The following is a 15,807-nucleotide window of genomic DNA, read 5'->3' as shown; positions in this document are numbered from 1 at the left end:
GACGTCATTTTCATAATTTACTGCGTTGAGGCCTGGACTGAGTCGGGTGTGTCTATTCTGTGTTGGTCATTCATTATGTATTCGTGTTTGTTTTATGTAATGAGTTAATACTTCAGTTTCATTATGTATATCTGTTATATTCATTTGATAAAATTTACTGTTTGCAATAGCATTAATTGTTCTAAATAATTAGGATGTTCTTATCCCAAGCATACAAACTTAGCCGTATTTGACACAACCTTTTTCAACTTTTGATCTTCAGTGCTGTACAACTTTGTACTTTTTTTCGCTTTCGATCTTTTATATCTGGGCGTCACTGGTGAGTCTTGTGTGGACGAGGCGCGTTTCTGGCGTATTAAATTTTAAACCTGATGCTTTTTGTTATTCATTAATCATGTGTTTCTTTGTCTAAAACGTTTTCCTATTTATTTGTATTGTAGTCCTGTAATATTATGTAGTCAATTCTATGTTATATTTAACATTGCCATTAAAGTGCGAGGTTTGGCATGCCACAAAACCAGGTTCAACCCACCATTTTTTCCTTTAAAAATGTCCTGTACCAAGTCAGGAATATGGCCATTGTTATATTATAGTTCGTTTCTGTGTGTGTTACAGTTTAACGTTGCGTCGTTTGTTTTCTCTTATTTTTGAGTGACATTGCGATAAGACGTGTCACGGTACTTGTCTATCCCAAATTCATGTATTTGGTTTTGATGTTATATTTGTTATTTTCGTGGGATTTTGTCTGATGCTTGGTCCGTTTCTGTGTGTGTTAGTTACATTGTAGTGTTGTGTCGTTGTTCTCCTCTTATATTTATGCGTTTCCGTCAGTTTTAGTTTGTTACCCCGATTTTGTTTTTTGTCCATGGATTTATGAGTTTGAACTGCGGTATACTACTGTTGCCTTTATATAAGAACCTTCTCTATAACGTTATATAGCTTAGAATGAACTTAAGGATGCTTGCCATTTAACTATGGACTTTCTGTTTAGAAATTTTCCTCGGAGTTTTAGTATTTTGGGGATTTTACTCTTTATCCTTAAATCCTTTTCTTCTTTGATTGAGATTGCAATTAAGAATATTTAAGAGGTATTATTGCATTGATCCCCTAAATGTCACCGGAAGACATTTTTAAAGTAAAATTTAAAGCAAACGCAATGATGTCAGCTTCTTATTCTAGACTTGTTACTAAGGTAAAAAAAAGTTCTAATCATTTGTCAGATTACACACAAATATGTTATTTCAAGAGCTGATTGTTCTGTGTTGGATTTTATTAGATCTTGATTTTAGTGTTTCAATCGCCACTTTTAGGCATCGTTTTTGGTCAATTTCATGGCAGCCAGTTTTTTTATTGGCGGAGGAAGCAGGAGTGCCCCGAGAAAACCGTCGACCTTCGATAGGGAAACTCGCAATTCTAGTCAATTAAGATTGGAGTCGAGTCCACCGGCACGAGCGGGTTCGAACTCAAACCTCAGTCTTGACTGGCCAGTGAATACAGTAGTAAGTACTTACACCACTCGGCCAACGAGGCCCCTGTATTTGATTGATTACTTTCAGTTTATGTTGAAAGCACCATATATACATTGACCTCTACATATCTAACAAAATATTTCACTCGTATGAAGAAATAAAAGCTATCAACATTGACAGTATGATAGTTAGCTGCTTCCTAACACATATATTTTCATTTCATATTTTGCAAAATATTTACTTTGTTATATCACTACAAAAAAAACATTTTAAAAATAATTTTTTTTTAACAGATCTTATTTTCTGCAAACAAAAGGACATCAATGTCTTATGTTGGAATTGATGACATCCATATATATGGAAAATCAGAAGGTAGGTTTAATAAACTGAGGGAACAAAAAGGATGTTGTGTATGTACAAAAACATAATTTAGAACACCTTTAAATTGAGTCTTATCAGACTGTTATTGACATGCACATCTGGCTTACAATCAATTCTTGTATGTATGATGAGTTTATCAATATAACGGTACCAATTGTTTGCCCCAGATGCGCGTTTCGACAATAAATGTCTCTTTAGAGATGCGTGAGGACAAAATACGTGAAATATCATAAAGTCGAATATCAATAAAATTAATAAGAGTATATATATTTATAAACCAAACAGGCTTATATTTCTGGACCCTGTTTTCACGACTCAATATTTGGTTAAATATAATCGTTGTGTAAATATAATCGCTGGTTGAAATTAACCCGGGGCGAAATTGGTTCAGAAACCAAGAATTATATAATGTTGCTCAAATTCTTAAAACTAAAACCAAAATTTTATTGACAATTATCTGCGGTTTTAAACAATCTAATTATGTTTTACGTCTATGAAGACACACAACCGTTTTCAGCTTCAAATTTCATTTGTTAATAGAAGTACAACAGAGACGTGATAGAGGGTATTTTTGTTTTGAAATTCGAAGTGCAGTGATTGCTGAATTATACTTTCTTACTTTATATATATATATATATAATATCTTCATAGAGATGAAATTTTGCTTGCGACGTATTTGAGAAAATAAAATAACTGAACGAATAAAACGTTGATCTGATTTCTCGGTAAGGCACATATGACGTTAACGTCGATGTTAAATGGGAATGTGTATTCTTATTTGATCAATTTGAATCAATGGTTCTGAGTGCATGACAAACAGCGTAAAATCATCTATCCACCTGTCTGTAGAGAAGGGAGACTTACATTTTGAATTCTGGAATATATTGACACTATATTTCTTCGATAATAAATAAAAAAACTCAAATTTTTCGATTAATAATGCTCTTTGTCTATAATTTTATTACATTCTGAGGCGTACAAGAAGCCTAAAAAACGCCTAGTATTTACATTTTAGCTTGGCCAACTTAAAACTTTGTTTTACTGTCGCAAATATCTTTTTAAAAATGTAAAACAGTGTTAAATAATTTATTGCGTCCGAAGCGCTTTTCTGGATTTACCTTTCATCAGGAACGCTCAAAGCCAAACATTTGAAATCCGAAGATGTATGTGTACCGAAAATCGTTGAAGAGCTATATGTCAAAAACACCTAAAATAAATAGCCAAATTCATCTAAAGCCAACTTTGCCTGAGGGAGTTGAAACCTTAGTTTCATATTTAACGTGCTCGGCTAGGTAAACTCAATGTGCGACAGTAAAACCCACGTTTCACGTAGGACAACCTTTATATACAATACAGTTATCTCTTGAATGGGAGTTTGGACAGTGATGATTTATAAATTATATTTACCGAATGAAATCTTTTAAATACATTTCCTCTCCGAGACTCTTAACGAAAGGTTCGAGTAATTGGATTTATAATCCGTATTCACACTTTGTGACTGTATTCCACAGTACACATCGGCAGGGGAATTTTCACCAAGGCGTTGCAATTTGATTATACATGTTTGATATGCTGTATCTTTATCAGCTGTTTCGATTTAGACATAGATAAGGTGTTATACCAAGTCAGGAATATTACAGTTGTTATCCATTCGTTTGATGTGTTTGAGTTTTTTTTTAAATCAACTATATATTGCTTGCTGTTAACAATTTCTTTCACTAGTCCAGCATTCTAGTCAAGGGTCTCTTTATTTTAACAAGAATTCCAGGGTTTCTCTCTGTTTAATAATACTACATTACAATTTATCTTAACTGTATTATAAATATTCCATTTTCAATAGTAAATAAATAAGTATATATGAAGTTCTTATTTATCAATATGTATTATTTATTTGATTTTGCCATTTGATTGGGGACTTTCCGTTTTGAATTTTCCTCGGATTTCAGTTCTTTTGTGATTTTCATTTTATAAGAAAGCCAAATCAATTAGCTATTTCTTAGATATGCTGTAATCATATTTATTTCGTTATTTTTTTTATTCTTAAAATTACCATTTTCATGCTTGCCACAACGAAATAGTTTTATTTGCATTGAGAAGGACATGATAAAAGCTCAAACAATGTTTTCATGTCTGAGATTTCTATATGTCATATTCCATGAAAAAGAATGGGTCGCATTTCGTTTCAATGACCTTGCAAGACCTTGATTTTCAAATTAGATATATTTTTAACTATACCTTATATTAAAAATCTGAGAAACAATTTTTGTAAGATTTTTTATATATAGAATTAATATCTCTCTATAAGCTGACAAAATATCTGAGACACAGTTTTGAAACATTTCTTATATATAGAATAGAAACATGCAGGTGATTGCTCAAACAGATTATTGCTTTCTATTCTTTAGAAAAGAAAGTCAGCGAAAGATACCAGGGGGACATTCAAACTCATAGATCGAAAAATACATTCAGTATAAGTTTTTTTCAAGTGCTTGTCGTTCGTATGCTTTTAAAAAATTACCACAACACCTTTTGTTGTTAAGTTATTTGTCTTATTTGTCTTATTTGTTTTTCGTCCTTTAGAATATATCTGTCAGTAAATATTATCGTTGGTTGAATTTGTATTGTACAGTACACGAATGTTAAATAGAAAAATGCATTTCGCCAATTTACTTCAGTTACTACATCAAGTGCCGTCACGAATACTGCTTTCATTACAAATCTTACCTCACCTTCAAGTAAGGATACAAGAACTTCTACAAGAATGTTATTAACCGAAAGATCAACAAAACAGATAACGATACCGACAACTGTACAGAAGACATATGCTTCAACAGATCTGAAATTTACCGAGAACAAAACGTCACCCACTGGAAACACTATAGCATCATCAACATTACAAGCAACGTTAAGTAAGTACATAACTTAAATTTTGCAAATTGACCCCCATTTTTCTTTTTATAAATCTTTTGCTAATTCTTATGAGAATATTTTCACACCAAAATTACAAAGGCTAATATTTCGAAAAACAAGTACTTTGGCCTATATTTTTGGGGCTCTTTTGGTTCCCATTTTAATCCCCTGTCAATAGTTTAGTAATGTTATGAAAAGCTTGTTATTTTGAAACTAAATAGTGAACTTCCTTAAGATGTAAAGTAGTTTTTCTCTGATAATAAAACAGATAAAACCATCTATCAAAGTTATATTGCATAGATAAAAAGGTTTAATACCACCTTATACATTTCTTGCATTCGAAGTGTTTTTGTTTTATTTACTTAGTATGAAATTAAAGGATATAGTAAAAAATGATGCAAAAATGGATTTGATAGATTGGATGTACGATTAGTTTCCTAACGCGTGAACTGGAGCTATAACGCTGAATGAGGATTTTTATCCATGCTTTAGATTTGCTAACAGAAGATATTTCTATAGGTTGAATATTAAAAAGAAACACGATCAGCAGAACAAGACCTACATACTAGTAAAAAAATAAGCGAGATTGTCATTCAAATCCTTAAAAGAGTTATTGCCCGGGAATGACGATTTTTACAAAATTTTCTTTTCGAAAATTAGAGTAGATAGAGAAAATATAGAATAACCAAAATGATCGACAGAACAAAAGTTAAAAAATATCAATAAGGTCGGACACAAAACAGTTGACTTATATGAGTTATTTCTTTGAATGATAGTTGTGTCCCCTTTTTTGTGTATTGTTTTGCAAATAATATAGTAGATAAACACTATCCATAGTAAAGCTAAAATGATCAAAATCACAATAGTTACAGATGAATTTACAAATAGTAAAATAGTGAGCAGGACATGAATTGCAATTCAGTCTACATCGACAAAGTCTACAGTGGGCTCCTGAAAGGAATTATTGCCTATTTGTACTAATGTTTCTGCTTTAAGGTGGCTCCTGGGTACAAACATTTCAGCAAAAAATTAACCTTTATTTTTTCATTACAAGTTTTATTTATTACACTATGAGTTGGTACAAAAATCAACCCAAAAATTGATTCGGCTTGGCCCCAGATGACTTTTAAAATGTTTATATCATTGAAAAAGTTCCAAATTATCTCCCTTTGGTGCAAAAATGCCATTTTTGGCATTAAATTTAAAATATCTTTTTTTAACTCATCGGTGACTTATATTTTTTATTATTGTTTTCAAATAAGCTGTACATAAACTAAATAATTGTAAAATTTAAGCGATTTCTGTAATTAGGTTATTTTTTTTATTTCGATATTACATCTATTTCTCCTATTAGTTCAACAGAAAAAAGTACATTAACAAAAATGTATGCTTCTTCCAGAGGCAGATTGAGAGCTTAAATGAACGGTGACTCCATCTTTTTATTTCATTTTCTTTTAAGTATATGATAAAGTTCATTTATAAAAAAATATAGCGAAATTTTATATTAGAAAAAAAATTTGATTTATACCCAGGAGCCTCCTTAACAGTAATCTGTTCGAAATAATCTTATTGCATTTCATTAATTTAATGCAATAATGACAGATGAGCGATGCTGGCTCGATCGAGCTTAAAGTTTAGCAATCTATCGAGTTTAAGTTTGAAATAATCGCTGTTCGTATGCACCTTCTAAATGATCCAAACATCTTTACGTTGTTTATCTATCTGTAACTTTCTTGTTTTATCCTTTAAACTAATTTGTTAGTAAGTTCAGTATCTATTATTTAGTTAACACATATTAAAAAAGTTATGCATCTACCCAGTTTTCCTCAGTAACTAGATCATGTTGTGTCACCATTACTGCATTTATTACAAACTTTATTTCAGCTTCAACTAAAAATACAGAATTGATGACTACTTCATCAAAACTAGAAACAAACAGATCAACCAAAAAAATGCCACTATCGACAACGGAACACCAGACACATATCTCAACAGATTTGGAATTTACGAAGAACATCCATTCGTCAACCAAATATCCATCCTCGCCATCTATCTTACAATCTACGATTAGTAAGTACCTCATTAAAGATATAAAATTATGTTTTTATTAACATGGCAGTAAAAACAAAAGATCAAAGTTCTACAGTAGAAAGGAAATATGTAAAACAAAATCAGGCACAATGGGGAATCTGCAAAGCTGCTCTTTTTACGATGAATACATTGTCACGATAGACTTATATGAACCATATAGCTATACTCACCAGAAAGTCAACGTACCTTTACAATACTAATTTTCATACTTCTTTAAGTACACTAGTGTTCTTCATAAGCTAGTATTAAGTGTTTTCAAACTTTTATAGTTAAACAGAAGACAATGTTGTATACATTTCATTTGTTGGCTTCTAGCTAACAAATTTTTACTAGCAAATTGCTAATCAACTATATAAACATCTTTTATTTGCTTCTTACTAACATCTTATTACTAGAAAATTGCTTACATTTTTTTCTTGATGACGAGTTTGTAGATATTATTTGAAACTGCAATAAAACTCAATTTGGTCAGTCTGTTTTGCGACTAGTCGAAACTGTTCGAATGCTTAGAGTAAAAATATTGAGAACAAACTGAATTTGTAATTGAACCCCATTAGTCGAACAGTTAAATAACACCATTGTTTTATTGGTGCTCTAATCTAATGCATTTTGAAATTGAAATTGAAAGTAGAACTTGCAGAACTCACAACGGGGTGAAACCGGTAACCTATGCAGAGAAATCGTTTCTTGCTATAAATAAAGGAAGATGTGGTATGAGTGCCAATGAGACAACTATCCATTCAAGTAACAATTTATAAAATTAAATCTGTATAGGTCAAGGTACGGCCTTCAACACGGAGTCTAGGCTCACACCGAACAGTAAGTTATAAAGGGCCCTACAAATTACTAGTGTAAAACCATTCAAACGGGGAAACACACGGTCTAATCTATATAAAAACGAGAAACAAAAAACACGTATGAACTACAGAAACAGATGACAACCACTGAGCATCAGATTCCATGCATACATCACCAGTCATTGGAATCAACCCTTATTATTTTTAATAAGACAAAATCGAGTAATGATTAGATCAGACGACTCTACGACACCACTACATCTACTAAAGATATAAATATGCGAAAATATGTTCCCCTATCACCCAGTTATCGATTATGACAAGTGAACTTACAATCTATAGTGTTGATTTCAGTCGTTTTCTTCAGAAGCCAGTTATGGCAGTTTTTGAGTCTAGGGAAAGACTCTGTTAATAAGCCTGTATAATGTGCAAAATGAAAACAGCACTTCATAAAAAGTCAAATATCACAAATATCGAACTCAAAATACAAATATCGAACTCAAAATACAAATATCGAACTTAAAATTCAAATCGAATTGTCCCCTATCAGATGGCAAAATCAAAAGCTCAGACACATCAAACAAATGGGAAACAACTATGGTATTCCTGACTTGGTTCATGCATTCTATTACGTAGAAATTGGTGGATTAAACCTGGTTTTATAGCTACCTTACCCCTCTCACTTGTATGACAGTCACATAAAAAATGTGATGGGTTCGAAACAGTATTCTAGAATGACTTTCAACAAAAACGCTCAAACCAAGTAAATTTGAAAGATAAGGATATAGACAAAAGGAACAATATATGATCACCTCGACCGTAGAGTGATAACTAAGTAAATATATAAGTTAAACTTTACCAACTATTTTCTTAATGATTTCACAATTGAACAACGGGGAATAAAATAACCAAAGTATAGATGAACAGTCCTCGCATGCTGTATCATTTTTGTATGTTAGAACAACTATAATATGGTTCCTTTTACGAAAACAAAATGTACAATGTTTACAAAGGAAAGTATGAAATCGTTACGTTTGTCTCTGATTCTTGTTATAAGTCGTCAATATATTGAAAAAGATTCATATAGTAACATTCCATATACCTGCATCATTATCATTAATTTCGAGTGAACTAAATTTGATGAGATGCTAAAACGACTGACAAATGGGTGATTGAGTCATTAGACATCAATATAATTTCTGAAATTGCCATTGAAGAACTTGGCAAAATGTTTTGTTTTGGAATTGGATGATGTTGTATGAATTTTGCCACATATATGTAAAAATAAACAGAACTGGAGTTGAATGATACTAGGGGTATAAGCCTTCAATTAATTTAAGTACATATGATTCGTGTGCATAAAAGGTTAGTTGATAGATTCAATTGAATTTACTTTATCACAATATTTATCAATGGGCAACATTATCCCTATTACATGTTGACTGCAATATTTCATTAGTTATGGAACATAAGTAAGTGTCTTAGCATGGTTAACTTTTGAAATGCCCAATGATTTTGTTTGTGGATTATTAAAAATGAAAAAAAATTTAATGTTGTATATTGTTTCTTCTTTGTTTGTCTTTATCAATTTGTAATTCGGATATTGTCGTCTAAAATTTGATTTGTTGAAAATCTTTGCAGTTGATATTTTGTTATGGAACGGAGAATATAAAATGAAATATAAATAATGTTATTGTATTGCAGTATCTACACCAAGTTCAGTAAGCACTAATGCAGTTGTACCAAAGTCAACAACTCGTACTACCATCATGATGTCAAATTTGAAAACTTTTCACACTGGTCAAACTACAACTCTAGACACAAAGACACCGTCCAAGAATACAAATGTACAGCAAACGAATTTCTTAACAACACCGTCCCATACCGAGAAGAATACGCCATCTACATTATATTCAACGTCGAGTAAGCATGTGACGAGGAAGAAAACTACTACAGATGCAAAGAAAACTACTTTGAATAAACATGATAGTAAGACAACAGATCATAGTACTACACCATATATTATTCAAGTGACAAAGAAGACCTTCACCACCAAAAAGAATAAAGCGACAAAGTCTGAAGCTGAAAAATCAGATCACATAAGTAAGGGTGCACAGGCAGGCATCGGTATAACTGTAGCGTTGTTAGGTGTAGGGCTTGTGGTAGCTGTTCTCTTTATAATGAAGAAGAAAATAAGCACGATAGATCAAGGAATTAAATTAAATAAAAATGAAATTCAATTGGAAAGCAAATATACGAGGACGGAAACTTACATAAATGGTGACACAAAATGTGTTATAGAAAATGGCGTTAGTCAAGCAAATAATCAAACTGCATGGACATCAACTGAACCATTATGTAAGCAGTGAGGGAATATATCAAATTCAGTGTGATTAACTTGAAATCCGTCCATTTTGTATGAAACAACGTGAGCATAAAACGAAAACAGACAGTGTAGAATACATTTAACAATGACGTGTTATAGTGTTTGATACGTTATGCTTACATTAATTGTAAAAGAAATGCTACTAGTATTACAATTTATCATTTCGCAAAAACCGCCAGTTACTTAGAATATAAAAATTTAAAACACCACAAATCTAATAGAAACGCGTTAATTTTGCTGATTTTATTGTGAAAAACTTATCAGCTAGAGATGAGGAAATATACACATTTTGAAATTCTAGTTGCGATACAAATGCGACTTTAATCCTACAATGTTATTGTCTCGGTTTGATTAAACTGATCTTAAACTTATTGTTAAAAAATTAAATAGAACCACAGAAACAACTGTCAGGTCAGCGGTTATTGATCTTTTCGTGTTTCAGTTTTTTAAATAATTCGATTCACCGGAAAATCGTCTGTCATTGTTGAATTGAATTCGACCCCTACAAAAAGCGAAAATCTTTATACTATTCCTCTGATTGTTAGTGTATATTTAAATGTTTAAACCAGAGTAAACATCTTAAATGAGTTCGATTGACTCCAAAATATTTCTAACATATCTAGTTAATGTATAATTATGGAGTGAATTATGGTAATAAAACGTTAGCCTTTTATATGTTGTAAGAAAGTGGTCCCCATTTAGTCATAATGTACATATATTTATTGATAAATTGTTTCTGTTGATTAATGATTTCTTAAATTTGCACACAATTCATTTCTCATTTTGTGTGTTTTGTGTTTTGTTTGCTTAAATCGTTTATTTATTTTGTGTATTGTTTTAAGTGTATTCTGCTGTTTTTGTTATTTTTTCGTAATTAAAACATTTTTATCGACAAAAGGGATTTATGTGTCGTCTTTTAAATCAATCTATACTATAAGAATTTTTAAAAACTTACATGTGTATACATTTTGAAGCGTTGATCATTTCGTATAACAGACACACACTCGTAAATCTATTAACTATCCAAAATAATTTCAGTTATTCGTTGTTATTCTGTGGTTAATATGTAGAAGTACTATTATATTTTTTTTTATGTATTTTTTTGTTTTTAAATTTATTTTTACTCTTTTCCCGTCATGTAATGCTGTCATTTTAGCAGTATATTTATCATTAGCATTAAGCGTGGATGTTTGGCTAGCACAAAACCAGGTTTAACCCACCATTTTTTTAAATGCCCTGTACCAAGTCAGGAATATGGCAGTTGCTATCTAACAGATCGTTGCTATGAATGTTGCATTGTTGTTTGTTTTTTGTTGTGTTCTGTTATTTCGTTGTTTTCTTCTTATAGTTGATGTGTTTCACTCAATTTTAATTTAGTTCGTAACCGGGATTTGTTTTTTTTCAATCTATTTATGACTTTTGAGCAGCGGTATACTACTGTTGCCTTAATTTGTTATAGTTGCTTTAATCGTCCTGGGTGTTTATTTTTAAACTCTGACAATTTGTTTGTAAATTTGAAAGAAATATGTTAATTTGGAAGATTTCAACTGAACCTTTTTGCCTGTTCTGGTTTCGTGTAATACAAAAGATATGGCTTTAAATCTATAAACACTACACTAAACTTGACCAAAAAGGAACACAAGGACTACGAGAGTAGGCGGCTACATACAAAGTGTTCATGACATATTACATCTGCAGCTTTTATTATTCAGTGTGCATAACGACGAAAAAAAAGCAACAAAAGTTCCTCGACAATACCAAATGTGTATGCATGACCTAGTTTGTTGGCATTAAAGGTAACACTAGTGATCTGAGATATATAACCAATTCAAATGGTGACTGTAAAACCTAGAGAGTGTTCATTATTGTGCTTCATTCTCATACATCTGTTTGAAAGCATTTTTTTATTAGGAGAACAATCCTACTCATAAAATTTGTATATTGAAAACATGAATGAGTGTAGCGTATCAACTGTGATACATAGATGTCATACGATGGAGCAGCGTATGACCTTTTACATAGAATTTCAACTACATAAAAGCTAAATGTCGATTTCATATTATTTCCCGATGTGTTTGGTTTGCATATTTGTAATTTTAATAAACATCTTAGAAAAACGTAAATCGAGAATTTCAGTATTTTGAATTAAGCATTGGTTGATGATTTGCATTAACGTACAGTTCATAATCGAGGGAGAGGTTGATTGAAGAGCAGTTGTACAAATAATTTCAAATATTATCTCTAAATAAATGTTATCAACATCATTACGGATTAAACTCCGTTGTATTTGTAGCCTTAGTGTATTTGTCCGTATTGAGAGCAATGGACAGGATAGTTTTAATTAACTTCGGATTTATTTTTATTGTCACAGGTGAAGCTACATTTTTGTATTTTTATCCCTTAATTGTTTTCAATATCATATGAACAATGTAACAACGAAAAAATAGAAATCTTCTATCGTTTACTTGAATTAAAATGAAATCATGTTTAGTTGCTCTTTGGTCGGATTATTGTCTCTTTGGTAAATTCAGCATTTCCATTCTCAATTTTATTAATCAATCATTTTTTATTATTAGGAAAGGGTGCATACACCAGTTTTAATTATGGCCTTTTATATTTGGTTTAAAACTTCATCAGTTATCTATGAGTTCTTCAGTAACACTTAATCGTTTCGTACCTGAAATGATCCGGTGAGAAAGAGAGGGAAGATACTAAGGGAATATTCAAACTAATAAGTATGAGAGATAATGATAATTATGTCTGTTTGTTTTGTTCACGCATCGGTGACAATATAATGGAATTTGATGCGACTGTCATACAAGTGAGAGGTTTAGCTAGCTATAAAACCAGGTTCAATCCACTATTTTCTACATTTAAAAATGCCTGTACCAAGTCAGGAATATGACAGTTCTTGTCCATTCGTTTTTGATGCGTTTTGTTATTTGATTTTGCCATGTGATTATAGAATTGATTTTCCTCTGAGTTCAGTATATTTGTGATCTTACCTTTTGCAACAAAGGCCAAAAGACAAACAAGTCGACAGAACACTACACACAAGAATTAATGACTAACCAAACACGGAACCAACCTAATTTACTATATAAACAACTTCTTATACTGGGAACATTTTGGTTTTAAATGAAGACTTCATATCTAATTCTGAAGTAAGAACTGTTTACCAATAAATCATGCTTGCCGGAATTTTTTATAAATTGGGGTATTGAAATGAAAATCAATTACGTATCACGTAATTGATATGCAATAAAAGAGAAGAAAATAACTCAATACTTTGTAAATGATGATTTCAAAACCCCAAAAATAAATCACGAACTTTTGTTTGGTAGAGAAGGAGACAAAAACGAATAGTTTCACTTCAAATATATAATACCAGCATCTGTTACGTCTTAGATCATTATTAATATGTTTTGCTTAAAGATGAGACAACTCTCAATATTAAGTGACATTTAAAGTGTTATCAATAAATGGTGTTCAGCAATATTTATCTACATGCATCACTTTAATTTGTTATCAACAGATATGAAATTTATCAGTGCAAATAGTAATGAAAGATAACTCTTGATTCTTGAAGACGGACTTGCACTTTGATTGACTTCTAACATAAGGAAGGACATGAAATGACAAAATAAGTCAATATATGTATATTGTCAGTGCCGGTTTCGGTGTCTAAAGGGACCGTATCTCAGTGTACTGTAAGTTGAGAAAGATACATAGGACGACATGTACGGTGATATCCATCCCATACGCAAACAGATATAGACCTTAATCATGTTAGGATATTTTTCCAAATATTCTATTGACACCTCTACTAATCCTAATCTTACTGTGAGAACAAAGTTTGTTTTCTTTTTTAAATTGAGTTAAATTAATTCGGATAAGCGATACCCCAATTCCAGACTATTTTAACGCAATGCGTTAAACTACCAATTTAGTTTTAAAATATTTCAGAACACCATATGCTAACAATTACTAAGTGCATGGCCACGAAAACTACATTCGAAGGAATTACGTTATTGTCAGTCTGAGATTGGGTCATATATTTCGTTATAGATTTCTAGTTTCGGTTTGATTTCAGTGGTTAAAATCATTACAAGTGTTCACCTTTGGTATCTTTTACCTCTCTCTTATCAAAATAACTTCAATTTATTATTTCCTCTTAGGTCTGATCTTCAAATACATTTATTTTATTCAAAATGCCTTCGTTTATTTTTATTTTAAGTATTTGTCTGCTTGAAGTGTTTTCAGAGAGAACTAAAGCACCAATAGATTGTAATTTCGATAATGATTTGTGTGAATGGCGTAATAAGGCAGACAGTTGTTTCAATTGGACGATTGGTAACGGCAAAACAGGGGATAAAACATCTGGTCCGATAGCAGACCATACCACTGGGTGCAAGTATATTTTTATTGTTGATTTATTTATATTTGATTATCAAAAGGGAGATAAATAAATGATTATCATAGTTGACACACATATTGATGCAATTAGTCTTATTTAAAAACGTAACAAGATAACTTTTAATTTTTTAAAATGCGTATGACTTAGAGAAGGGGTGCATTTGTGAGTTATATATAACATCGTGTGAAGCATTCAGAAACATGTTTTAAACAAATACTTGTATGATCAAATAAATAAATTGACGGAATAAAATAAATATAGATTATATTTAAAAAAAGCATCAACTCATACATCTTAATTTCTTTATAGTATTGTGTCACTTACAGATTTCGACAAATAAACCATGTTTTCAATTTTTTTAAAAGAGAAAATATAATTAAAGACATTTAAATATCAGGATTATAATAAGTATCATTGATATATTATATTTGGAAAAATTACTTGGGCTTTTAACCTGTAATGTTCTTCAACTTTGCACTCTATTTTGACGTTTTTCTTTTTTGATTCTAGCATCACTGTTAAATATTTTGTAGATAAAACACATGAATGGCGAACAAAATTATAACAAGGAATCTTTTATGAGTTTTTGCCTAATACTTTTTTAGCGTCTAATGGTTCATATGCTTTGATCTATGGTCGCCGTTCACGCAACTCCTCTTGTTCAGCATTGATACAGAGTCCTAGCTTCCATATGACTGAAAACAGTATCCTTTCCTTTTGGTATCATATGAATGGAAATGGGATCGGAAGCTTGAATGTTTACTTAGTCAGTAAACACACTCGCCTGAGAATATGGCAAAAAACTAGACGCCAGAGTCCAGACTGGCTACTTGCAAACATACCTGTAAGCCCTGGGATATCTAAGGTAAGATATAACTGATATCATAATGTAGCACGCTAAGTAATAAGATATACTTGTATGAATATATCAGAAATATTTACAATATTTAAGAATGAATTAAAAATGAAAAAAATAAGAAAATTTGCCTGATAGTGTCGAATTGGAGTGATTGATTTTTTCGCAATATTTAGTCGGAAAGCTGTTATATGTGAAAACACTGATAAATCATAAGTTAATGCAATGTATTATTAAACCTTTTATAGAAAATGAAATTTAAATGTACTGCCTAGAAGTGCCTTATATCTAGAAAAAGATCGACGGATTGAATTTCTCATTATTTTCTCACGACTCTTTAAAAATTACTATAAATCTGGTCATAGTAATTTATTGATAAAATGACCATCCTACATTGCTATCAATATTGTGTTGGCACGATTGCACACAATGACCTGGTCAGTGTGGAAAAAAGGTTAAAACGTTCTTATCATAGGATTGAAAGTAACGATAATAATTCA

The 15,807-nt window shown here is 31.2% G+C and overlaps 2 protein-coding genes across 3 annotated transcripts in view; both read left to right on the top strand.

Annotated features, from left to right (window-relative positions):
- LOC139520603 (MAM and LDL-receptor class A domain-containing protein 1-like) overlaps window positions 1–15,807 on the top strand; it is a 45,316-nt gene that overhangs the window by 12,788 nt on the left and 16,721 nt on the right. Inside the window, exon 1 of one of the 2 annotated variants that reach the window (XM_071313421.1) lies at window positions 15,013–15,316. The exons of the other annotated variant lie outside the window; for it this stretch is intronic. Coding sequence (XP_071169522.1) covers window positions 15,143–15,316 — 174 coding nt within the window. The 5' untranslated portion in view covers window positions 15,013–15,142. Of the gene's footprint in view, window positions 1–15,012; window positions 15,317–15,807 lie in introns of those variants that run through there. 2 annotated transcript variants of the gene reach the window in all.
- Window positions 1,767–10,460, top strand: LOC139520604 (uncharacterized). Its single transcript, XM_071313422.1, has 4 exons — window positions 1,767–1,841; window positions 4,526–4,759; window positions 6,645–6,830; window positions 9,353–10,460. The coding sequence occupies exons 1-4, from the start codon at window positions 1,793–1,795 to the stop codon at window positions 10,015–10,017; spliced, it is 1,134 nt and encodes a 377-aa protein (XP_071169523.1). The 5' UTR covers window positions 1,767–1,792; the 3' UTR covers window positions 10,018–10,460.

This window comes from Mytilus edulis, chromosome 4 (assembly GCF_963676685.1).
Source record: "Mytilus edulis chromosome 4, xbMytEdul2.2, whole genome shotgun sequence".
Lineage (NCBI taxonomy): Eukaryota > Metazoa > Mollusca > Bivalvia > Mytilida > Mytilidae > Mytilus > Mytilus edulis.
Note: the sequence above shows the minus strand (reverse complement) of the source record. Positions and strands in the feature narration are given on the sequence as shown.

What these genes read in the sequence shown, in the direction of transcription:
- LOC139520604 (XM_071313422.1), top strand. Translation starts at nt 1,793, where the DNA reads ATGTCTTATGTTGGAATTGATGACATCCATATATATGGAAAATCAGAA. An exon ending in TATATATGGAAAATCAGAAG is followed by an intron (nt 1,842 to 4,525) that starts GTAGGTTTAATA and finishes AATTTACTTCAG; the next exon opens with TTACTACATCAAGTGCCGTC. An exon ending in TATCTTACAATCTACGATTA is followed by an intron (nt 6,831 to 9,352) that starts GTAAGTACCTCA and finishes ATTGTATTGCAG; the next exon opens with TATCTACACCAAGTTCAGTA.